Below are 24,965 nucleotides of genomic sequence, written 5' to 3' on the forward strand. Positions count from 1 at the left end.
TGCATCCTTTTTTTGGGCAACAGTAGAATTTGTATATTTGATTTTGTTTGGCTGCATTATCATGATTCCCACTCAGAGTTACCATTTCTGGTTCTTGAGATATTTTTAGAGTAATGAGCCTTGCTAAGCACTGCTGGATTGCTTATTGCTGTTCATATCACATTCCAAACAAGTAGCTGGAGGAACAGCATATACAACTGTTACACCTAAAATTAAAAATTCCTTCTTTTAAATTTAACGAGTGTCAGCAGTGGGATCAGAACTGTACAGTACTGGGCATAAACAGACTGAATACCCAGCATTCAGAGATGACTGCTCAGTATAGCCTATGCATAATTCGTGTCTCATACTACAAGGGGAAGAAAAATACACAGTACCAAAAGGACTGAACTAATTGAGTAACAAAACTTCACACATTTTCATGGATGTGGGAGGGCTGGATTATTAACGGTTGTGTTGGAGAAAAACACTGCAGTGTCTGTTCCCCTTGAAGCTTATGGCTGTGTGTTTGTAATAGCAACCACTTATCCTGAGGCCTGTGCACCTTGCGTTGGAGAGGGAAAAAATTTCTGTGGCCTTCTGAGCTACCTCCTCAACGCCTGATGCCTTTAGTTTCAGAGTACCTTGTGGCAGGAACTCGTTCTCTGCCCAGAAGGTTGAGAGGTGTGGCCTTCATCAGAGTTGAGAAGCTCTTATGTCACTGGGCATTGGTGAGGCGTTGGTGAGGAGTTGTTGGGTCGTCTTCTCTTTTTGCCCCTTAGATGTGGTGTTTGTACTTCCAGAATCCCAGCATAAAGGGCCAGTGAAACAGTAGTTGCTTTTGGTGTGAGCAGCTGAGAGAACACCATAACTATTGGAGCACTCTTGGTGTGGTCCCAGAAATCTAAAATGGTGAAGTTGTTTACTTCTCTCCCTTTGGTCCAGCCATACCTGCTCCAAGAATGCCTCTCCTTCTTCCAGCATTTGGCTCCTTTTCCTTGCCCACCATCCCTGCTGCCTTGCATTACTGTGTTGTGCTTTGCCATGTAGCGTTTCTGTCATACACTACTTTGTAAAAGAACATTTTTAGTGTATGACAGAAAATATAAGCATTCTACATTTTAGCCTTGGGTTTGTTTTTGATTCTGCTGGTGATATTTTATTTATTTCTAGTGAAGTTTAGTAAATAAGTAAGAAGATGCAGTTCACCAAGGTGTATCCTAGAGATATAGAAAGGGGAGTATTGCTGTTACTTGAAGAAGTTGCCTATAGGTCTCTGTGGAATGATGCTAACTATATATATATATATATATATATATTGCTAGGTGATATGATTTTTTTTTAGCCTCTATAGGTTGTGTTTGTTTTATCTTCCTCTTTCTGGAAAGCAGTGTTAAGCCTCCAAATCTCAGTTTTGGTTTTGTCATATTTTTTTATCACTTTGGGACAGTCTTCTAATTCAGTGAGAAGAAATGAGTGCTTGGTGCTTTGCTGATGGGTTATTTTTTCTCTTCAGTAATGTGTAAATGGGATAACTCTTCTTCTGCCATTTAATACCCATCTTGGATGTATGAAACCAAGGCAGTGGGGATGACTACTAACCCTTCACTTCCACTCACTTGGAGGAGGCAATGCCTACCCAAAGACTAAAAAACTAAACCAAAGCTTATGTCAATTTTTTTTCTTTTTTTTTCTGGTTGTAAAGTATTGCATAGCTTAATAAGTGAAAATAGATTATTTTCATGTATTTATTTGACAAATCTTTTCTCTTTTCCCCCTCTGGACCTGGTCTAAATGCTGAAGCCACGAAAGACATCATGACATAACTTGCAGCAATTATATAAACTGTGTTAGATCAGCTATATATGCCAACACTGGCTTCTGCTGTGCTTAAAAAACAATTTGTCTTGGGCTGGTGGGGGTGAAGGAAATTTTATCTTTTTTGTATTACTATATTAAAGTATTGGTGTTGTACTTGACTTCCAGGTTGCATCACAACGCATCAGCTCAGTGGATCTTTCATGCTGCAGCTTGGAGCACCTGCCTGCCAACCTGTTTTATAGCCAAGACCTCACTCATCTCAATTTAAAGCAGAACTTCCTGAGGCTAAACCCCAGCCCATCCACAAGTAGAGCGCTTAGTGAATTACAAAGGTAAAGTAGTATCGTTCTACTACTCTTCCTCTGTCCTTGGAGCCATGATCTGCAGGAATTTTCCTAAAAATTACTACCTCTTCTTGTGGAACATTGGCCTGACTGTAATGCTTCAGAAATTGGTTAACTTTGTGTGTTAGAAACAGACTGGCTTTCATAAGAAACTTCCTGTTTTTCTTGTAAATAGAAGGATATTTTCAGCTCAAAATGCAATTTTCATAATGTGTTTTTATCTACCTGCTGAGGCCAGACTGTAGTTATTCAGCCTTTGACTTACGTGAGAGAATATGAGTTGGTGAACTGCCCACCAAAGGCAGCCATTCTAGGTAGGAACAGTACTGCATGTGACCAAGTGAAGAATTTTTCTGTTAGCCTCCCCAAGCAAAGGAAGCTCTGATTTCATAAATTCAGTCTGGTTCCTGTCTTCCTTCTACTCTGCTCAATCCTAATTCTTCTTTCTTAGTATCTGTGACCTTCCAGTTCTTTCCACTGCAGCTCATCCAAGAGCGTAACAAATGGGTAGACAGCAGCATGATTGGTGCTCTGAATGATTTAATGTATGTGTTCTGTGGAATCAGCAGCCTTTCTGTGTTCACAAAGATGAATGTTCCCATACTGAATATAAAGCTGTGATTTTAATTTCAGTGGTAAGTGAATTGCAAAGTACCTCAGGATTGTATTTGTGGATGGTGCTGTTCAAACAAAATGTTTTAAACCACATTTCTAAATCCCTTCCTCTTTGAAAAACAACCGAAAAGTACAAGATGGATTATGTGGGCTGTTGTATTTTTATATCATTCCAATTTCATTTTGGAAAAACAAAAAATCTGGCATAATGAAAGATGAATGAACCCAGCAAGTCTGCTTCACAAACAAAGCAGGCAGCTATTTCAAGACCTTATGAGCACAGTTTGGAGAGGAATTCTGACTGGACTGTGACTGTCAGCATAGGTCTCCAGATAGCAAGTGGAATTTTAGCATAAGCTGGCAATAAACATGGACAAATAATCAATGTCTCTTATTTTAATGGCTTCTTAAAATTTTTAGTTTTTAAATATCAGAAAGTGTAAAGGAGATAACTTGATTATGCTTTGTCCATGTACCTACAGTGAATTTCTGTTTGGAACAAATTTGGATTTGTCCATGTACCTGCAACTAATTCTGTTTGGGATTAGAAAACTTTGATAATTAATGTGATGGGCAATGTTCATTCTCTGTTTAATGTTCTCTTGGTATTGCAGTTGTAGGAACAGCTGATGAGTCTTGCTGATACTTAACAAACCGTTAAATTTTTTCTTGCTAACATGTGGCTGAATATAAAAGAGTGAAAGAGTTCATATACAAAATATAACTCTCCTGTATTCTGAGATTCTTCTGAAGTAAGTAGAATCTGGAGAAGTGGCATATACGTGAGGTGGTGTAAAACTGATTGTCTCTCATTCTTCTGTGAGCTAGCCCTATTCTGTAAGCAAGTAATATTCTGCTCTCCTTCCATTTTTTTTTTTTGAGCTTGGCAAAAAGGCACAAGGCAGATCTGAGAACTTGTGGAGAAAAAAAAATTAGGTTACACAGCACTTTTTTGGTGTATCTGAGTTGGTGCATCAGAAACTCCTGCCCTTGATGTTTCCCTTTGTCTGCTTGATGTCCTCCAGCCTTACCTTAACCTGGGACAGGTGGCATCACCTAGAGAGTGAGTAGCTGGAGGAAGCTGCTGGCACTGTTTCCATTGCTGTGCCAGTGGGAAGGGCTCTGTGAAGCAGTGGTAGTTCCTGCTGAAGCTTTGGAAAAGTGATGTTCCACTGGTTGTCTTTTGCCTCCATACTGTAGCAAAAGCATGAGCCTGACTCTGGAGTGTTTTCCCAAGCCATTCTTCTTCCTGCCCTAAGAAACACAGAACTGGCTTCTCCTTCGGGTGGGAAAACTTGAGTTGTACTTGTGTTCCCAAAAAGCTTTGAACCAGCTTGTAAATCTGCTTTTCTCTAGTGAGTAAAAGCACAAGGATCTAGAAAGAGGAGAGCACTGTACATTTTGAAATTATTAGTGAAACCCAGTAACAAAGCATGTGTAAAGTGAAGCTCGTTGTTGCTCTGAACACACATTTGATTTTTTTTCTTTTTTTAAACCAATTCCATAAAACCATTTTCAGATTTATAGGGGTTGCACAAGGTAAAGCTTCACTGAATAAACCAAAAGTCTTTTTTTGTTCACCATGTTCTTTGAAATCACAGGAAAGCGAGTACAGAATCTCTGCTGTTCTGAGTTGGTACTGTTGGCTTTTCTACAAAATTATCACTTGCTAAATTGATAAAAATGGAGCTGCACATGAGGCACAGCACCACTGAATCAAGCCTACAGGTATTTAAGGCTCCAAAATAGCCATGTGTTTGGATGTTTTGAACAAAACACATTGGCATTTACATACCTACGCTTCCTGGTACGATTTTAAAGTAAAACCTGGTTAGCAAGGCAGTCTAGGAAAATTAGTCTTGCTATAAGCAGTTCTTCGTGCTGCAGTTCTTCTTTACAAATCACTTTTGGTGGTAATTTAATGAATGCTGGATTTCAGAACAGGTGTATCAAAGACACTATAAAATACCAACTTTTCAGCCACCCACTGAGTAGACTTGCAAGCAGGTGGGTCATAGCAATGACGTGCTGACTAGTGAACTGTCATGGCAGTACAGTCAGGAATGTATTGGGGATAAAAGGAGTTTTTATTTTTCTTTACGCAGTTGCCTCTTTCAGTTGTTAAAATAATCATTTGTTTAATTTATGAATAAAATGTTTAGTCCTGATCAGTACATGGCATCTGAAGGTGTAAAGAGGTGTAGATGGTGTAGATGTACTTTTTTTTTCCCAGTAGCTGCACTTCTACTTGCTTTACTGTCCACTCAACCCCCTTTTGTTGCTGTAGATGCTCTGCAGATGTGAACTTCTATAAGTGGACACGCTGAATATTGAAAGGTTAATACAGCAACCTCTATATTTTTTCCTGCTTATCAGGGAATACATATTTTATGCTATATATACAAGTAAGCCATCTGAAAATTCATCTGTACTGAGAAAAAAAAAAAAAGGCAAATGATGCTATTGTTCTCCCTCACAGAATCTTATCTAAAACTATAGGAAAGAATGTTCCTCTTTTGTAGAAGAGAGGAGATTCTCCCATTGAAGTGCTAAGAGTTCAGGCTTCCTAATTTTGCAGAGTACCTTTGCTCTGAGTTTGAGGCAAAAGCATAGATCGTAGTCTTCGTTTACTGTTGCTCTGCTTCACTGGACTGAGAACACTTTATAAGTAGTTGTTTCAGTTGGTGTTGTTGGAAAAAGTGGTTGGCATCAAGAATTATTATTTTCTTGTTAATGTTGAAAAGTAAGTTACCAGTATGTGGATTTTTAAGATAAGACTGTTGCAGATTTGAAAGAAAAATAAGAAAAAGAAAAGGGAGATGTACTAAGACACAAAGTTGATTTAAAAATAAATAAAATTATGCTTGCCGGTTTTAGCTAAATAATGAATTATTTTTCTGATTGTGGCTGTTAACTGTTAACAGTGATTATATAGATTTTTATCTTAAGATGAGTTAGTATAGTTTTTCTCCTAGAGCCCTTATAGAAATGCACTGCCTTCTATGGTGTCTAGGGTGAAAGTCTTTGGGGCTAGTGGCAGAAACTTGAAGATGCATCTCTAGGTGATGAGAAGACTAGAGCACTCTGAATTACTGATGCAAGTGTTTCTGAAATCCCTTGAAATTTTTATCTGAAAACCCAGGAGTTCAGGTAACCTCAAACTAAACCCTCCTTACAAATTTGTCGTGCAATAAGGAGGTAATTTAAAATGTAATCTTTGTTCAGAGAACACTTGGAAGCAAGGGGGAACCAATATTGCCAACCTAACTGGTATGATCACAGGATGCAGGATTGCTGGAAGTCAGTGTGAGATGCAGCTTGATCTTAGCTTGTACCTAGAGATTGAGGAGCAGGGAGAAAGATCTCCAGCCTGCCACTTGGTTGGCTTCAAAGTGCCTCGACGTACTCCTTGCTTGTGATTATTGCTATTAGTGTACAAAACTGAAGTTAGTGGAGAAAGTTGGATGGTTTAATGAATATAATGAATTATACACAGGGGCACTGCCAGTAGATGCACTGGAAAAGATTTGAGCTTTCTCCTTCCCCTCTCCCTGCCCCTTGATTTTGGGGGGATGTATGTTAGGGTTTTGAGGGTTTTTTTGGTTGTTGTTTGTTTTCTTCTTGTTGTTTATGGGGCTTGGGGTTTGTTGTTTTTTGGGTTTTGGGGGTTTTTTTATGGGTGGTGGTGGTTTTTTTGGGTTAGTGGTTTGGGTTTTGGGTGGGTTTTTGTTGATATTTGAATGAATCCTAGAATGTGGAGCATGCTAACTTGTTCCATGGTGTGTGAAGATGCGGGAGCTTCTTCTTGCAGCTGTTGGTGTTGGAGAGGAGGAATTCTTATTTCCATGCAGTTTCTTCTCTTTCACTTCAAGTCAAACACTGAAGTGCAGCTATCTAAGTAGCAGGGCAAGAGGAAAGGTTGGTGTGGTATTGGCAGCCAGAGGTCTACTAATAACAAACCCCATTCAGTGCTTGCTGTATTTTAATGCTACACTTATTTTCTCATCTCTGTAGCTTTGGAATTTAAAAAAAAAATTTGTAATGCTAAAGATGGCACTTGGAGTTTGTTGTTTACATAACTTCACTGCTTTTGTTTTAAACAGCTTGTAAAGACATTGAACAAAGAGTTTGCTTTTTTTAGTGCATCTTTCCAAACCTTCATGACTGTGTTCTTCTTGTATCTTTGTGATCTCAAGAAAGTGCCCTTGTGAACACCCAGCAAAAATCAGTGACACTTTATTAAAGAATAATTAAATCATAAAATTGTCTGCAAATGACTGAGTGAAGACAATTGCAAAATTGGTTTAATGCCTGAAACACATTGAATTTTTTTTAATTTTATTTTTTTTAATTGGAACAGTTAATAGTGGTATGAGAAAAATAAATGGCAGTAAGAGATATATGCTTTTAAAATAGTGTTGTCTAAAAGTAGAAATTGCCCTTGGATTAATTGGATTCACTTTAGTGAACTGTAAAGCTAAGTACAGCAGTCTCTCTTTGAGGTAATCTTTCAACAAGTGAACCTATATATGGAATCCAGTTATTGTGTTTCATTCTCCAATTTATTTGTCTAGTTCTTTTGGATATGCCTTCCAAAGTAAGGGGTTTCTTTTCATGTAGTTAAACATGTTTCAGTTTGGAAGTCCACCCCTAGTTAATGCTTTTGTATTTCCATTATAAATTTCCAGTAGAGAGGATGTGAATATATTTTCACTATTTTTCCCTAAGAATTTTGTCCTTTCTCCCCATATGAAGCAGTGTGTGGTAGGTATGTGCAGAAACTGAGAACTGCATTGTGTAGTAGTATAGGTTCAAGTTATTTCCACTAACAAAACCATACACTTGGTTTTCATGTATTTATGGCACTCTTACCTACCATGTAATATAATAAAAGCTTTATTGTTGTTTGGAGGTAGTCTGAATTTGACTTAACATCTGATTATTTGGTCATTTGAATTATATTACTAATTTAGGACTTTTGCAATGACACCTTTGGAAAGGGAATAATGCTATGACAGTATTTCTGGCACTAGGCTAGCGCAACTCCCTTAGGCAGTAAGGCCATGGAGGGTAATCCAACACAACTACAGAAAGAGTAATTTGCACCTTTCATTTCCAAGGAGGAAATTTCCATGGCAAAATTTTAGAAATTCTCTTTGTGGTTAAGTGGCCAGAGTAGCAGGTATTCAAGAAGGTGGCAAGTTTTAGTTTGGTTCTAAAACTTGTCACAGCACTGCAAGGCAAACACCGTTGTTCTGCTCAAAAACAGTGCTGAAAATGAGGGACACTTATGTTGATGCTTGAAAATAATATTGAGCTGTAACCACAGCATAGTCATGAGAGCCCAGGTTCTGGAAATAGATTTGGGAAAGTGATTGCTTTCCTTAGACTGAGTTCTTTATTAAGCCATGCCTTCCCTTACAGATGTAGTAAAATACTGCTTTTTAATTGTTTTTGGTAAGGGTAGGGCAAGACCAGTTTTGTCAGATGAGCCTGTTATGGCTGGATTTCATTGATTTTGTATGGCCACCAGTTAGAATACACTATTCCCCTTGCCCCAAAAAGAGTGGAACACAAATGCTGTACTGGAAATTCCTCTGCTGTGTAGTGGAAATTCCTCTGCTGTTCACACCTGGTAGATCTGAATTTGAAATTAGCCTGTCAGTCAGTTCATTGCTCTGCTGTGATGCAAACTTCGTGTTGGTCGCTCTCCTTATTTTTCATATGTCAAACTAAAGCCCTTCCTGAAGTGGCAGCTTCAGGATTAAATAAGTGGGCAGGTTTTGGCTCAATTAGGGCAATTGGTGTTCAGTCATATTACATGTTTAAATCCAAGGGTTGACATGTCAACATTTTGCTCAAGCTTAAAGTAGGGCTATTTTTGTTCAGCAAAGTGAGTGTTTATGTATTGGCCATTACAATAGAAAGCTTAGTAAGCTAACTGAGCATAGTGTATTGAGAGATGCTGTTCTTCATTCAGGTTGACTTTTACTAAGAGATAACAAAGTCTGGAACCGTGGAAGAAGGACGAAAAGCATATGTATGGACTTGATATGAGGTTATTACATTGTCATGCCTCAAACGAGCAATGTTGTGCCTTTTTTATTTCTAGCAATGTGGGCAGCATTGATGTGTGTGCCTGCTTCTGATAAGAGTAAAGATTTCGGGATGTGAGAAAACAGCAAAGATGTTGCTTTGTAAAATCTGTTGGAAGCCTGATGCTTTGCAAACTCAGCCGCAACAGAAACCTTGAGTCTGTAAAATACTTCTCTCCTGCCTTATTTATACTGATGTGATATACAAGTGATACTGGTGTGACTGACTGTAAATCTGTCTAGATATAAGAAGCACTATAAACAATTCAGCATTTTAAATGTGCAGTGTGGCAGTGCTCCATAACAGAAGTACACCGGCATGTTTGTGGTGTGGATAGTGTGACGTGAGTAGCCAAAGATGAGAAGTAGACTTAGATCTTAACTTTGAGCAAATGCCTGCTAGTTTGGCTCAGTAATGTTCTGCACTTCACAGTGCTCCATGAGAAGAAATATTACTTTAGCATTTTCTAAATGAACATGCTTGCAACGGGGGAAGAAAATACCTCTTACAGTCAGCTGTCTTAAATTAGTCTCTTAACTTTAACTAAGACTATGCTGTCTGTCTTTTAGCGTTTCTGTAAATGTGATTCAACAATGAACTTTCATTTGTGAATTTTTTGATGTATACTTCCATGTACATTTTGTATGAGCGTATCCAATGCTGGATGCAGCCTCACTTATGCACTACATAGACCTGTTAACCAGATCAGTGTGTGTCCTGAGTAGTTAGATTACTCAGCAAAGACCTTTGATAAGCACACATTACAGCATACATTAGAGTAGTAGAGATGTAATCCAGATGTACTTGTGTATGGGGAACTTTTTCCCCCCCTCTTCCTCCTTGACCTAGGGCAGTTACGCACAAGAATGTATGCAGAAAACCTTGAAGCTGAACATGACACTGGAGTTATTGTATTTCTTAGCTTCCTTTACCACCTGCTGCCCCAGTCCTCTTTCCTCTGTTAGTTTGATCTTCTGTAATTTTATCTCAAGGTTGTGTTTGGGATCTTCTAGTAGATTGTTTAGTGGACAAAAGCTCTGAGACAATCCTTTTGAGACTACAGAGTGACATAGGTAAAGGCTGTAGCCTTGCTGTCATTGTTAAATGAGTTAATTCTTTTTTCATGGTTGGCTTGAAAATTGGAAAGATTACATTTTGATGTTTCTCCAGCAACTGAGTTATTTTTACTTAATGCTCCTGTTTTCACTTTTTTTGTACTTGCCTAAATACTGGGAGAAAATATTCTAAAGGCTCAGAATCCAGTGCTTGGAGCACTCTTATTTGTATTTGCAGCTAACTTTGAGGATGATCTGGGACAGCTGTTCCACCGCAGAAGCACCCCAAATTTTAGGCAGTATATCTGTGCCCTAAATCTACAGTTATCTTCAAGCTAAATACAGGATTGTGTGTCTCAGTTTTAGGTCAAGATTTTTATGTCCTTTCTCTCAAAATATAGGAGTATGAAGGTATAGTGATTAAAATATGCATATTTATTTTTCTGGCTAGCAGCCCTTATTAACTTACCCTTACCTCCTTTACACTTTCCTCCTTTTACAGTTCTTCCTTTAGAGATAGACTAGTCATTGTTTCTGCACAATATTTTTTCCCTTGCAGCACTAATTTGATTGCAAGATTTCCTTTAGTCTTCATCTAACTTTGTTCCAAACTCCCTCTGCCTCCAGCATGGCACAGGGTGTTCAAAATTTGTGATAACTCTGGCAATGATTTTTCTATTTTTTTTTCTCCTGCCATCATTGCACCAAAATAGCACTAGAGAGTACAGCATTCCCTTGCTTACTGCAAGCCTGTGTAAATGCTATATGTGTTTACAGCCTGCCTTTGGGGCTCAGCAGCCCTCACTGAAGTACCATATTAAGATACTGCTTACGTTTTCAGTTGAATTTTAGTCAATGACACGAGTTTGATTTAGGCAATACTGAAGGTGTGTGCCAGTTGATTGCAGTAGCTGCCAGGGATTTTTCAGTCTTGTTATTAAAATTCTTCAACCTTTTGATGCTTGATGCATTTGCTCTCCATGTTTCCTGGCTGGAGGAGGACAAAGTTCTCTGAGGTAGGAATGGGCTGATGCAGAGGCTATGGATACACTGGCACATGCTGCTGGAGATTACTTTTATGTGGAACAGCAGCACTCACGGGTGCAGTTTTGCTTCCATTGCCAAGTTATATAAAAGTCTGCTCACACAAATAAAGGACTTCATCCTTAATGAAGGGAAAATTAAGTCCAGATAAAATGTCCTGGTATAAGCTGTGCCAGAAAAGAAACTTCCTCCCATCTCTCGGAATCTGACACAGATCTTTTCATTCATCCTTTTACTTGGCTTTAGGCACACCTCCCAGTGGTTGTCAGGCAACCATAATAATGTTGCAGAACATCCAGGCTGGCTAATTGGATTGTCCCCTCCTTGGGTTTTTTGTTTAAATGCTTTTGGTCATTTTTAGTAAGGCAAACACATGCAAGTTGCTTTTTTTTGGCTGATGTCATAAACCAAGGGGCTTTTAAGAGTTCTGTGACATGTCAAGGACAAAAGTTTGCCTCTGTCACTACAGAAGCTGTGCTAAATTTTGTTTTAGTTCAGCACATTTCCCACTTGTATTCCAGACAGTCTATTCTAATGAGAATTTTTGTTTGGAAGGCACACGTGAATGGTCTGAGCACACAGGTCAGCAGCACCACAAAAAATTGGTGTTCAAATAGTCTGAGAATTTCCTGCACCTTTGATAGTAAAACTAAGGGTAGTTTTACTAGCAAAAAATGGGCTGAGGAAAAAAGCAATGCTTTAATACAGGGTGAGATGCCACAGAAATGAAATATATAAGGATGGTAAGGGATTTGTTCTGTTACACTCATTGGAAAATGCATTTAATGTGTTGTTCGGGAGGGTCTGTTTCTCTTTGTCAACTTAACATGAGTGAACTCTTAAAAGTGGTGTTGAATTTGAGTGTCTGGTAGTTTTCCTGGTTGTTCTGAGCATATAAACTAAAAATGCATGTGATTTGTATTTACATAATCAAACTCGCCTTATATTAATCATTGTTGACTTAGTGTGGATTACTTATTTATTTCCTTTATTTTTTCTTATCTCATTTTAGATTCACCAAATTGAAGAGCCTTAACCTTTCGAATAATAATTTAGGAGACTTCCCACTGGCAGTCTGCAGTATCCCAACCCTGACTGAACTCAACGTGTCCTGCAATGCCCTCAGAAGCATTCCAGCAGTTGTAGGCGAAATGCACAAGCAAGTACTTTCTTAAAACTTTCACATACACAGCCTGGCAATAACAAAGGCAACAAGCAATTTCATGACTCTGCATACTCCTGCTATGAGAAATAGATTAAACTTACTGGGTTCTGTCAAAGCAGACTGGCTTGTAGATCCATATGGAAGCAATTGCGGATGGAACGAAATCATACTTTGTGCCTCAGAGCTCTTCCAGCATTTGACACAAGGGTCACCTTCATGGTGAAGAAAATCTTTTAACCCTTCTTGCTTATGTTCTTCAGCTGTCATACAAATTGTAGTTCTGGAGATAGAACTGTCTAACAGCCTACACTTCATGGCTGCCAAAGCTTTTAATTATTTGGTGGATATCTTCTGTAGCACATGTTACAGCATTATTCATTAACACTTTTCTTTCTGCTGCCCTTTTGTATATTGTATGTCACTGTAACTGCAGCAGATTTGTGTGTTTGTAGAAAGGAAATGTGAATTTAACAGGTCACTCATTTTTTTCACTCTCCCTTCCCCTCTTCTGATAGCTTGCAGACATTTTTGCTGGATGGCAACTTTCTCCAGTCCCTTCCTGATGAATTGGAGCATATTCATCAACTCAGCTATGTGAGTCTGTCCTTCAATGAGTTCACTGACATTCCTGGAGTGCTGGAGAAGCTGACTGCCATGGATAAGCTCTGTATGTCAGGAAACTGCATGGAAACCCTGAACCTACAGGTGTTAAAAAGGATGCCTCATATTAAGCATGTGGATCTTAGGTAGGTATTCAGAAAAGGGGAAGAATAAGTGAACCTAAATTATTTGTGTTGAAATGGCTTCTCCTTGGCTGTCAGAATTGCCTCTGGGTATAAATCTCTTGTGTTTGTCCACTGAACCATGTTTCTGGTAGTGTTATGTAACTCCCAGCACTTGCTGTGACTTAGCACTCTTCTTTGAGGAAGTTGGAGCCTTTAGGGGGATCAATAGGTAGAAAAATGAGTTTTAGGGGAAATGGATGTTTGCACCAAAGGATCAAAGAAAACAGCCTGGGACGCTTGTGATTCCTGTAGTTTGTGTTGCTGCGGTGTTAATGCAATAGACATGATAGTCTGGCCCAAAAAGCTTCTATCTGAAATGTTACAGATTTGTGAGGTGAAGAAAAGGGCATTGAAAGTGAAAGGGCAAAAATAGATATTTTAGTATTTCTTGGTGTATTAAAAGGCCTTGTCCACCATGAGTAATGTTATTTTATTGATACCCTCAGAGGAGTCCAAAGAGATTCTTATTACAAATGGCTCTGGTATGAGCTGGTTCTCTACTGTTATGGTCTTTGGGGAAGACAAATTCTGCAATCAGCTGGTCAAGGCTCAGTTCAGGTCCTGGACCATGAGTCCCGTATAACTGTGGCTTTTGGAACCACAGAATTAAGCTAAAGTAAGATAAAACTTATTTTACTGTCATGTAGCTGTCAGACTTTGCAGTCTAGGAAGGGCTAGCATAAGTTTAGCTAAAATAGGTAGGTAAATTCTGAAGTGTTTCTGGTAGGGTTAAAATATGTCTATGTTAACAGCATATGTTAACAGCAAATAAATTGGCCTCAGAGAAGGGATCTTGTGGCTGACCTGGCCATGAGTTCCAGTGGTGCAGTTGCAGCCCTCTCATCATCTGCTGCATCCTTTCTGCACCTAGCAGTGAACAGTGGTTCTTTGTGGCACTAACCTAAATAGGAAATATTGTACTTGCTGTACAATGAAGTGCTTTGCTTCAGTGAAATCACAAAGAAGCACTACTTGCAAATTGAAAATGTACAAGGTAAGGTGGTGTTGGAGGGGACATATTATCCTTATTCTTTTACTTGGAAGATGTAGCTACTCTAAAAACACAACTGTTACACAGAGGACAATGCTTAGAAAGCAGGAGCAACAGGAGAACTGCAGGTATCTGTCATCTACTGTAGAGAGGGCTCAGCTGGCTTAGTGGGCCAGCAGAAGTTACTGTACTGGTTTTAGTGTTCTGCCCAGAGCTGGGAACTTGAAACTGATCTCTTTGGAGTGCTCTGCAGTCTTAAACTTTACGGGGTTATAGATAATCTCATTCAGTTACAACTTCTGGGAAGTTACTGAGTATTAACAATATCAATGCACTGCAGTGAAGATGTGTAAAACCTGTCCTCTTTATCTGTCAGACTCAATAGTCTTTGTTTTCTTTCAACACCCATTTTTCAGGTCTCTGAATTTGCTTGCTGTGAAACATGGGAGAGGCAAGAAGCAAATACATGGGAATTTATAAATCTCAGTTTGGCCTTTCAGTAAAGCAAGGGTCTCCAATACATGCTGGTTAGTTGTATGTGCTGAATTTTTCCAGCAGATGATAGGCCAGCAAGAATTGTAGAGGTTTTGTTCTTTTTCAAACTATTGGGCACAAATAACAGCCAGATCATCTTTTATTTTTATAGGAACAGTAATATTTAGCTTGCAGAGCTTTTCATCAGTACTTTTCAAAGTAGTTTAGAAAGGAGCTTGGTGGTGTCATCATTCCTTTGTCATGATGGATAAAGCTACAGAGCATAGCTATCCTGCTTTTCAAAGAATTAAAACCGTAACATAACAAAGAAGAAAATATTAAAAATCAATCTTGATCAGAACCTGAAAGCATGCTAGTTTAATCCAGTGCAGCTGATTGATTGTAGAGCGAGCAATGGTTTGTCAGCAGGAGCCTGCCTTATAACTACACCTAATCTCCTTTTTTTGTCTGCAAGATTGAATTCAATTAGGAGATTGGAGGCTGATGAAATAGATTTTCTGCATCATGTGACCCAACTGGATCTGCGAGACAACAAACTTGGGGAGCTGGACGCAACAGTTTTTAACAACGTGGAAGTGTTACACTGTGAACGGAATCAGCTGGTGACCCTCAAAATCAGTGGCTATTTTCTCAAAGCTCTGTATGCTTCCTGCAATGGTGAGTGTATTTGCAGGACAGCTGTGGTATTGTCATTGTACCTGGTTCTCTGTGAGATGCTTGTGGAGTGCAGTGCATGTAATCAGGAGGTTCTTGACACAGTCCTAGATAAAAGGGTTTCGCGTGTGCTGAGCTTTGGAAGTGACTTCCAAATAATAACACAATTTGGAGTTCTAAGAACAGTGAAAATCTTGGAAATTATTCTCTGTGTCAATAGGGAGGGTTCTTGAATTTGTCGCTTGTTTTGGTTGCATTGATGTGTTGCTGTACTAAAACCAGGAAGGAATTTACTGCTTTTCCCTGCACTGAGAAAGTTTGAACAAGTGCCTATTTGGGAGACAAACCACCACTATAAATTTTTGCTCCTCCTTCTAGCTGCTTAGCCTGTCCAGAAAGCTATGAAATTCATAATGGTAACTTCATTTGCTCGTATTTGGTAATAAAAATAATGCAGCCTTCTTCAGTTGCATAACTGTGTCTCTGTGTTTCATGAACAGGATCTGTTTGATCTGTCTCTGGAAACTGCTATTACTTAAAATACTCAGTTTGCACCACGTTTTTTATCATTTAGAGTAGTTCAGTGTGGAATAAAGAAAATGCAAAGTAGGAGAACTGTGCATTTGATGAGCAGTCTGAACTGCCTTTAAAAGGCTGTCATCTTAGCAATATCTAAGCCTGTGCCTTCATTAAGTATTCATGCCAGGATCTTTGTAGCTGAGAAAAGTTAACATAATCTGAGCATGTGCTGTTCAATGTGGGCTGAGAATCCAAGTCAACCCATGTCTTGCAACCAACTGCCTCTTTGGTCTTGCTATTCCTCCTGGCTTGTCCTCTCATTACCCTCGGCCACCTTGTTTTCATCTCATTTTCCAAAGAAACTGCTTGTTACAGTTGCACTTTAGTTGATTTTTCTGTAAGCTCAATAAATGTCTGTTTGGGTTTTTTTAAACTTAACACTAAGCACTAGCTACCTGAAACCTCAGGATATGAGCTATATTTTGATTGCTTCAATAATAACATTACTAGCTGTAGTTGTGTTATGAAAGGTCTGTAAGGCTGCCTGCAACTGGGAGCTCCACAGGCATGCCAAGGCTTATGTAATGTGTTGACAAATACTCTGGATCTTGCCATAACCTAAAGGACTCTGGTATTCTGTAACTGGCTGTTCCAGAGTGGGGAGGTGGGGAGGTTCCCTTCCCATGCTTGTATCTCAAGTGACCAGTGAGAAAAATGTAGAGCAGTTTTGTGACTGACTCTTCTGGGCAGAGGGCGGCGGAGGTGAAATTATAGCTCTTGTGACAAAAATGGAAGAAATGAGAATTTGCCATGAAACTTTTAAAATCCTCCACTTTCTCATCCCCTGATCAGTTATGCAGTGTCAGTCATAGCAAGCACAATGCAACATAGCAAATGTACTAAAACATAATAAAGAAACAGAGCTCACAAGGGGTTCACAAAGGTCCATATCTTCAGAAATTTTTCAGGTTACTGATGTGATCTGAAATCTCTGGGTTTAGCTCTTAAAATAGTTCTTCTGGAACCGTCATTTAAGTGCAAGTCTTTATCACCACTTTTCTTGTTATATATATTTTTTTCCCCTAGAACTTGTTCACCTTGATGTGTATCCAGTTCCTAATTGCCTGACTTACATGGATATTTCTAGGTAAGAGTATGTTTTTTCTTAGACCTGTGAAATATAAATCAAAGAGACTTCTGGAACAATGACATTCACTGTCATCTCGCTGAGTGGGAATGGGGCTAGGAATTGGACCTTGGAATAAGAAAATACTAATTTTCAGAGTTAGAGAATGCTTTTTTCCTGCTAGTCAGTTCTTTCTCATTTCCTTTTTATAAGTTTACTTTTTTTTTTATTACTGCACAAATCAAAATTTGAATTTTTTTATAGTTAAAGAGTGTCCATGATTTAAAGATTTCCTGTCTTACGGAGTTAGAGCATGATGATTCAAACACACACCAATTTGAGACTTGTTCAGAAGTTACTTTCTGGATATGTCTGCACCGTAAGCCCAGCGTAGGTGATGGTTTGATAGTTTACTCATCAGCTTGGCAGCTCCTGCAGCTCCTCGTAGTTCTCTGCAGCCCTGGCTGCTGCAGGGATGTCTACAGTTGCCATTTGAATGCATACATAAATTTCACCTTAATGAGGGAGGTGGGGTAAGGGAAGAAATGGAAAAGGGGGTGATTTATTTTGTTTTATAGTTCCAGGAATGAATCAGGAAAACATTTATACATGTGCCTAATGGCTGTCTTATTTAAGAAATTACTCATCTGCATTTAAAGTGTTAATCTCATCCATTAAAAAACCTGTGTAATGCACTCACGCTGTTGAGGGTGATGATAACAATTAGAGAGCTGCCTGGGCTAGTGGCCATCAACTTGGAAGTTTGATCTGCCCTGAGTTACTCACATTGTCCTAAATGTAACACACTGGTGTGACTAAGTAAGGGATTTGTTGAAGTGTGATCTTGGAAAAGCTGTGTCTTCCATTTATTTTGTAATTATATTGGTGCAGAATGCATGATTTTGATCACAAACCCCTTTTTGTGCTTCATTGCAGTGATGGCATTGTAACTAAATGGGTAGGGTGTCCTTAGCTCTCTTGGAATTTGGGAAATACATTTGAGATCAGAAAGGAAGCTATCTGAGAAGAGGGGTTGGGTTGCCACTGCATATTTTGATTTAGGACTATTGCAGGAATAAACTAAAGGATATGGGTACATGATTGATTTATATTCATGGTTCATAAGCGTCCTGTTCCTGAACTTCAGGTCTGCGAGTGCCTGACTATTATCTGATGCCCAGTTTGCATCTGTGTATTCTGACTCAAGTGGTCATTATGTGAATTGTGTGCATTTGCTCACAATCTCCTCCATGTATCTTGTGATGCTAATTTTTGTCTTTAAGGCAGGATGCAGGAGTGCCCCGTAGGGCCTATTTGCATGTTTTTGGTGCAGTATTTGGAAAACCTTGCCTCCAGGACGTTAGTTTCCAGAAGGGTTTGTTTCTGTGAAGATGAATGCAAGAAAAGCAAAATAGTTGGCTTAAAAGATATGCACAAAAAAATTTTTTGCTCTGTTCAGTGAGATAGCAAAAGAATGGTAGAATAGATTTCAGTATATTTGAGAGATTGAATAGATATTTTAACTGTGTAAGGTGTGAATATCTTCTGAGGAGCACCTCAGAAATTTTCTTCTCCATGGAGATATTTCAGCTTTGGTACCCTGATACTCTTAATATCCCCCTGGTAATTTGGAAGCAATTTTTTCCCCATTTTCTTAGTGACTGCACATACAGGGAGATGACACTGCTGTTAGCTTTCTTGCCCCCTTACTCAGGATCTGACTGCACTGGGTAATGCCCTTGCAGAAGGACGGATGATAAAATCTCACAGGCAACATGCTATGTACCAGATTTGTTTCCTGCAGGTATCTGTATCTCTCTTGAGGCTGTGTTCTTAATAGCCTTTACATCTCAATTATAATTTAGTTAGACTTTTTTGTGTTCTTTATTCATAGAAATAACCTGGAAAACCTGCCTGAGTGGGTGTGTGACAGTAGGAAACTGGAAGTGTTGGATGTTGGGCACAATCAGATACGTGAGCTGCCTGCCCGGTAAGTCTTGCAGACCAGCTCCACAATAGGGAGCAGGATAAACAATTGAAAAATAATTGCTGACTCAGTGTTTAGCTTGTTCCAATGACTGTCAGGGCTGTTTTATCTTTTGTTTGATTTTATTTTTACCTTGTGGGGTGTCGTCATGCCTTGAGCTTCCACCTAGCCTTTCTTCTTTTATTTTCATGCAGGGAAAGTAGTGCCTTTGAACTTTGAAGCTGTTCATGTGGCTGTTCAGGCAGGAAAGCACTTAATTTTTAATACTGAATATTAAATATTTACAACCATAACTTTACATGACAGTTTAGAAATCCAGGACTTGTAATTTAGTTTCAGTGATGCTTGGAGCCTCCAGTTCACCGCTCTGTTTGAGTGAAAAAGGGTTTAAAGAAGGGAAAGCCTCATCAAGCAAATAAACTCGTGCAAGAGCAATTGCCTTCACTACCAAGATGATCTCTTTTCCAGAAATCTAAACTTAAAATTGATAAATATAAATGATAGAAAAGAAGTCAAGAGGAAGCAAAATAGGAGTTGAGTTGGAATAATAAATCTTGCTATTATTTATTCTGGAGAGAGCTGTCTGTTCCAGGTGAGTTATACTGCTTAGCTGGTGATGTTGGGCATTTTTAAATTCCTGCCTTCACTGGAAAAGAGCTGTCATTTTGGGTTGTTCTGAACACTTCGAAAGAGATGTTGTGCAAGATGATGATGTATCATAAGCTACTAAATCACAGAATAAGCTGAGTTGGAAGGGACTCACAAGGACCGTCAAGTACAAATATTTTCCTTAAGTAGATGTACAGCACAGAAAAGCACCAGAAACCAAGAATGGCAGTTTTTTCTGGGTCAGGTGGATGTGTAAGATGGTGTAAACTTGTCCATTTTAGCATCAGAAACAGGAGAAGAATAGATTTCAAAAATGTGGGCAGAGGAGGATGTGAGGAGATTTACCAAACAAACTAGCAGGCTGATGTGCAGACTATCAATCCCTCTGTTTGTTCATGCTCACACACAAAAAAAATGAAGCTGTGCCAGCTCAGAAGGTGGGGGTGCAAAAGTTCATTTTTCTTTCATTTGCACTTCATAACAGCCAGGACTTTCAAGGCATACCGGATATCTCCTGGAGATTAATGATTAGCTGAAATTAGGTACAGTCAACATCCCACTTGTCTCTCCTGCCATCTTATCATTAACCCCAGGAAATAGCTTATCTTTGAAAGTTCTTCTTTGTAGTATATGTCTAGATAGCTTAGCTCCTAATAAGTCAGCTCAGTTTTAGGTCCTGTTCCATTCAAAAGGCAGGCTTTGAATATCTGCTAAACTTTAGGGAAAATTTGGGTCTGGACTCAAATGCCAGTACCTTAACATGCTTAAGTATGAAGTAAATGCAAGTGAAAACTGAATTAATGTGTTCAGGTGCTCTGCTCTTTACCACTTCTTCCACGTAGAATAGCATTCTGAAAACCTGTGAGGTGAATCAGCAGGGCTCTCCTAAGAGGTTTAAACACTTAAACACAAATGTTCAAGCCTTGAGTGACCAGCATATTCCTGGTGGGGTAAATATTGCATCTGATCTAAACAAACTACACTTGATGCTGTGTGTTTGCCTCTTGAAACAGAAAAATAGTCCTTGAAGACAAAGAGTTGAAGCAGTTGAGATAGAGGTTTCTGTACTAGCATTTGTCTCAATTAAGGGAAAAGGGAAAATGTCCCCTGGACTGTAATGCAACTGTTTTAGCTTTAAAAGTACTGAAAAATAACAGCATAGGGTACTTGGTCTTAGCTATGCAGGACAAATTCATAAAAATCGTACTGCCAAAGAGAAAGGAGATGCTTCAATTAGGAGTTGCCAAAATGATCTTGTTGCCATCAGTTAATAAATGTTTGTATGTGTTGTTGTTCCTTCTTGTGTGTTTTTTAAAAAAGATCTATCTGTGTTCAGCATTATGTTCTCTTGAAGAGTTTCTTAGTAAAGGGGGTGGTGGAATGCTTACACCAAACGTGTTTTCTGAGAAGATGCTGATGATGAATGATGTGCTTGTCCTTAGAATTTATTGATTTCACAAAAACTTCCAGTGGGAATTGAGCAAGTGGGAAAGCTGCCCATATGGAAGAGCAGTCCCAGCATCCTGGTTCCCCACCCAGCTTGAGTACTAGGCATCCCAGGCTCATCAGGAGCTTGTTTAGTTAAATGCTCTTCAACCTCTTTTCAGCCACCCCAGGTCCTTCAGTGCTTGTGTGACTTAAAAAATAAGAGAAAGCAAATTAAAAAAAACAAAAAAACCCCAAACAAACAAAAAAAAAAACCACCAAAAAAACAACACAAACAAAAAAAACCCCACAAAGCAAAATCCCCCAAAGATTTACTAAGTTCTTCTGAATGATGGAGGAAGAAAATCTCTGAGGATTTTGACACAATTTCAGCTTTTTAAAAAACATTTAAGATGGTGCTGCTGCCAATCATCCCCAAAAAAAACTTAAAGGGATTTTTTTTTTTTTTTACTGGGAACCAGTTCTGCTTTCTGCAATTTAAAATGGTGCTGCCACCAATCATCCCCAAAAAAAACTCAAAGGGATTTTTTTTTTTTACTGTGAACCAGTTCTGCTTTCTGCCCTGATATTTGGTGTTGACAGTATTAGCTAGTCTCAAAAAATAGAGTACATAGGCAAATCCATAACTGAAAGATTTTCAAGTACAAAGAGAGCAAACCAAAAATGGTTAAATAATGAATACATAATAGATAGGCATATCACTTTGGTAAGTCTTTTCACCCTGTGTTGAGCCTTCTGGAATGATAGGGCTGGCTGTTGACTTGTATCCATGGTCATAACTCAGACAATCCAGCCAAGTGAGATAACTGCTAACACTGGCATGCAGATACTGAGAGTGATGGTATCTGTCAAGGGGAAAATACTCAACGTGCTTGATTGATGATTTTGGCACAATAATCCCATGACCTGATGCATTGTAGGGAAGGGGGTGGGAGGCTCGTTATGTGTATTTGGGTCATTGTGACAGAGGGAAGAAGATTCTTGCTTTAATGCTGAATAATTCAAGAGTATTTGGTTGAAGCAGGTCAGCATGTTGCATGGGCTCTCCAGATTAAACAGTACAGTAGCAGGCATGTAAGACAAATGTAAGACATGTGGCAGATGAAGAATAATCTTTTTTCCTTAATTTGCTGAAAGTGGTTTCTGTTCAAAATTGAGAGTTGCTCTATTTTTGGTTTCTTTAGGTGCATGCCTGCATTCCTTTGTTTATCCTGTGAATTTAAGCTATACTGTTTGATCAGAACAGCTATTTTTCTCTTTATGTTGTCCCCTTCTCTCTAGCCCCACAAAAAATGGAGCAGGGGGGTGGGACTCCAGGTCATCTATTGGTTGTAAAAACTCAAGAAAGTAAAGCCGATTAGATAAATTTCATTTGCTGTAGAACTGCAAAGGAGGCTTTATGTAAGTCTGGTATTAACAGAAAAGAAAAATTGTGGGGGTGGGGAATTGCATTGGATTATGAGTCAGCACATGATGAGTAGAGCACTATAAAGCTTGTGGGGTGACTGGTGATTTCACCCCCACTTCTGAAGTGCTTGCATTAGCTAGGGGGATCCCACATGCGCAGATTTCTGCAGCCTTTGTTAGCAATTGCCTCCTTCACTGTCGTGTGTCTATATTCATGTTTTAAACAGTGCCATAAAATAACCCTTTGTCACTACTTTCACTCCTGAATCATCTGTGAACCTCCTTCCCTGTCTCTGAAAACCTTTTGAAGAAGTTGGTGTAGAGTGGGAAGACATTCTTGGATCTGTGCGTAATTAATACCACGTCTGCTAATCAGTTAGCTGAATCACTTTCTTATAATGAACCATGATACCATATTTAAATTATCAAAGGAACTCTTCAGTTTAAATGTTTCTGATTTTTGGTGTTTTTTATTTCTCTTAAGGTTGTTTTACAATAGTAGCTTGCGGAAGCTGCTGGCAGGACACAACATGTTAGGAAGGCTCCCAGATCGGCTCGAGCGAATGCAGGTGGAGGTCCTGGACGTGCAGCACAACCAGCTCCTGGAACTGCCATCCAACCTGCTTTTGAAAGCAGACAGGTAAAATTATAATGACATTTGATCCTTTTGATTTGCATATCATGAACCTTGCTTGGCCTGTTACTTCCTGGTTCAGAGGGTAATCTGAGGTTCCTCTAATTTGAAAGTTGCCAAGCCTTGTGTGGTAAGAACAGATGTCTGCCCAACTCACCAGAGCACATTCTTTTTATTCTGGTTTTGTTTCCTTATATGGTTGCTTCTTTTTTCCCACCAAGCTCCTGCTGAACACCTACTTCTTGAAATCTAGCTGTAGAGTTAAGCACATGCTATTTTCTACTACACATACTGAAATGGTTTAGTGGCAGTTTCTTTAAATACATATTTCTTAGGCTTGTTTGATGAAGTGTGAAAGCTTTTTTTCCCCCCTTCAGTCAGAGGCTAGGACTTATTTATACCTGTCAAACAAAACAAAATCTGTGCATAAGGCTGTCAGAATAATTCAGTTATTCCCCTGTCCCTACTTTTTGATTTTTTTTCTATGCTTTTTAAATGTTTGTCACTAATTTAGCTGGTGTCACCACTTGATCTGATTTCTGGATTCTTATTTTTATGTTGCTATTTCTTTAGTATCAGAGTCTAAAAGGTTTTTGGGTTTTGTTTTCTTTTTTCTTAATATGAACATATCCTTCAAGTGACTGTGATTGAAATATAGGAGGTTGGTAGCATCATCTGGGGATGGTGGATGGGCTGGCCCCACTTGGTGTCAGCATTCCTTGCACTTCTTCACTTCCACATATAGTCATGGGATTTCTGAGTGCTCAATGCATGCATAATTTAACAGACAGTGAGATTGTGTGCTGTGGGGGGGTTTAGTTCTGATCCTAGCTGTGACAAAAGGAATGCAAAGCTCCTGGCTATCTTGAGAGGTGCAGAAGCAAAAGAGGTGGTGATCTCGCTGGCAAAGATACTTTCCTAATTAAGAGTATTGCAAAACCCCTCCTTTTATACTGTTGTTAATTCTGTCATGAGTATCTGGTTAAATTTCCTGGAATTGACTTGGAGAATTAGATTGGTGGTTGAGATGCATTTTAAATAAACTCTTTAACTGTTGAATGTGCTAACTCTGAAAGAAAAGAAACCTTTGAGTTATTTTCAGAGAGCTCCTGGTATTTTGAAAGCAACGAGAGAAATTATTTTGCAAAATTTGTATTAAAAAGAGGTTGTAGGTACACTGGGATGTAGTGTACCATTTTGGCAGAGAACCTGATTGTTTTGTACTGCAGCTCGTCTGTAGGCAGGGCAGGGTTGGGGTATTTTTTGGTTGTGTTTTTTTGTTTGGTGGTTTGGTTTTTTTTGGTTGTTCATTTTTTTAATATGTTTTTGGTTTTGGTTTGTTTGTTAGTTTTTTGTGATGCCAAAATGAAAAACTATAAAGCTAAAACCTGGACTGGGGATTGATTCCCAGAAGTTCACTAGGAATATGCTGAGAAGAGAGAATTAAAGAATACTTTGAATAACAGTGTTAAGTGGCTGATTCAGGCTTGGGGAATTTTTTCCCCTCTGCAGCTTTTGAGCAGTATAGGGCTGGTGTTTTCATAGGTCTTAAAGTCATGCACCGTCACAGGAGATAAACAGAGCTTACCTTTTCTGACATCTCATCACCAATGCAGCCTCCCTTGCCTGTGATGATAGTAGAAGTAGATCCTCACCCAGCTTGGCTTGGGTAGTGTTTTCCCTGTCGATCCCTACCCTTTAACTTAGTTTAAGATGCTATGGCTTGTCCATGCTGGTTTTCCTATGGCTGCTGCAAAAGTGCGAAGTCTGAAGGAAAACAGCAGTACAGGTTAATATATTAGTGTACAATGTCAGAGTTTTAAGTTTGGGATTTCTTACATAAAACTTCTTTCCTTTTGTTTTCAAATGGATGCATCTATCAGGAGCTAAGTGTCAACAGAAACATGTCTGGAAAGACATGCAGGAGATTGTTTTGCTTTTAATAAGGTAAAATGCTTCTCTTCTCCAAGCATTCCCTGGGAAGCACAATCTGTACTGCCAGACGTGCCAAGAGAACTGGTTCTCCTGAGTGGTGTGCCATGGTCTCTACCCAGCGTGTAACATTGGACAAATCACTTTACCTTACAGTACCTTTATCTCTGCATAAAATGAATTGCCTTTTACAGCCTTGGAAAGATTTGGGTTTGTTTTGGTTTGGTTTTTTTGAAAGGTACTCGGGTCTGTGCAACTGAC

The 24,965-nt window shown here is 39.0% G+C and overlaps 1 protein-coding gene across 1 annotated transcript in view; it reads left to right on the top strand.

Annotated features, from left to right (window-relative positions):
* The window catches only part of PHLPP1 (PH domain and leucine rich repeat protein phosphatase 1), a 136,164-nt gene that overhangs the window by 88,388 nt on the left and 22,811 nt on the right, over positions 1-24,965 (top strand). Inside the window, 7 exon segments of the mRNA XM_039721747.1 lie at positions 1,966-2,132; positions 11,967-12,113; positions 12,635-12,865; positions 14,845-15,047; positions 16,650-16,710; positions 18,584-18,679; positions 22,623-22,778. Of these exon segments, the coding sequence (XP_039577681.1) occupies positions 1,966-2,132; positions 11,967-12,113; positions 12,635-12,865; positions 14,845-15,047; positions 16,650-16,710; positions 18,584-18,679; positions 22,623-22,778 (1,061 nt within the window).

This window comes from Passer montanus, unplaced genomic scaffold (assembly GCF_014805655.1).
Source record: "Passer montanus isolate IOZ18808 unplaced genomic scaffold, ASM1480565v1 scaffold107, whole genome shotgun sequence".
NCBI lineage: Eukaryota > Metazoa > Chordata > Aves > Passeriformes > Passeridae > Passer > Passer montanus.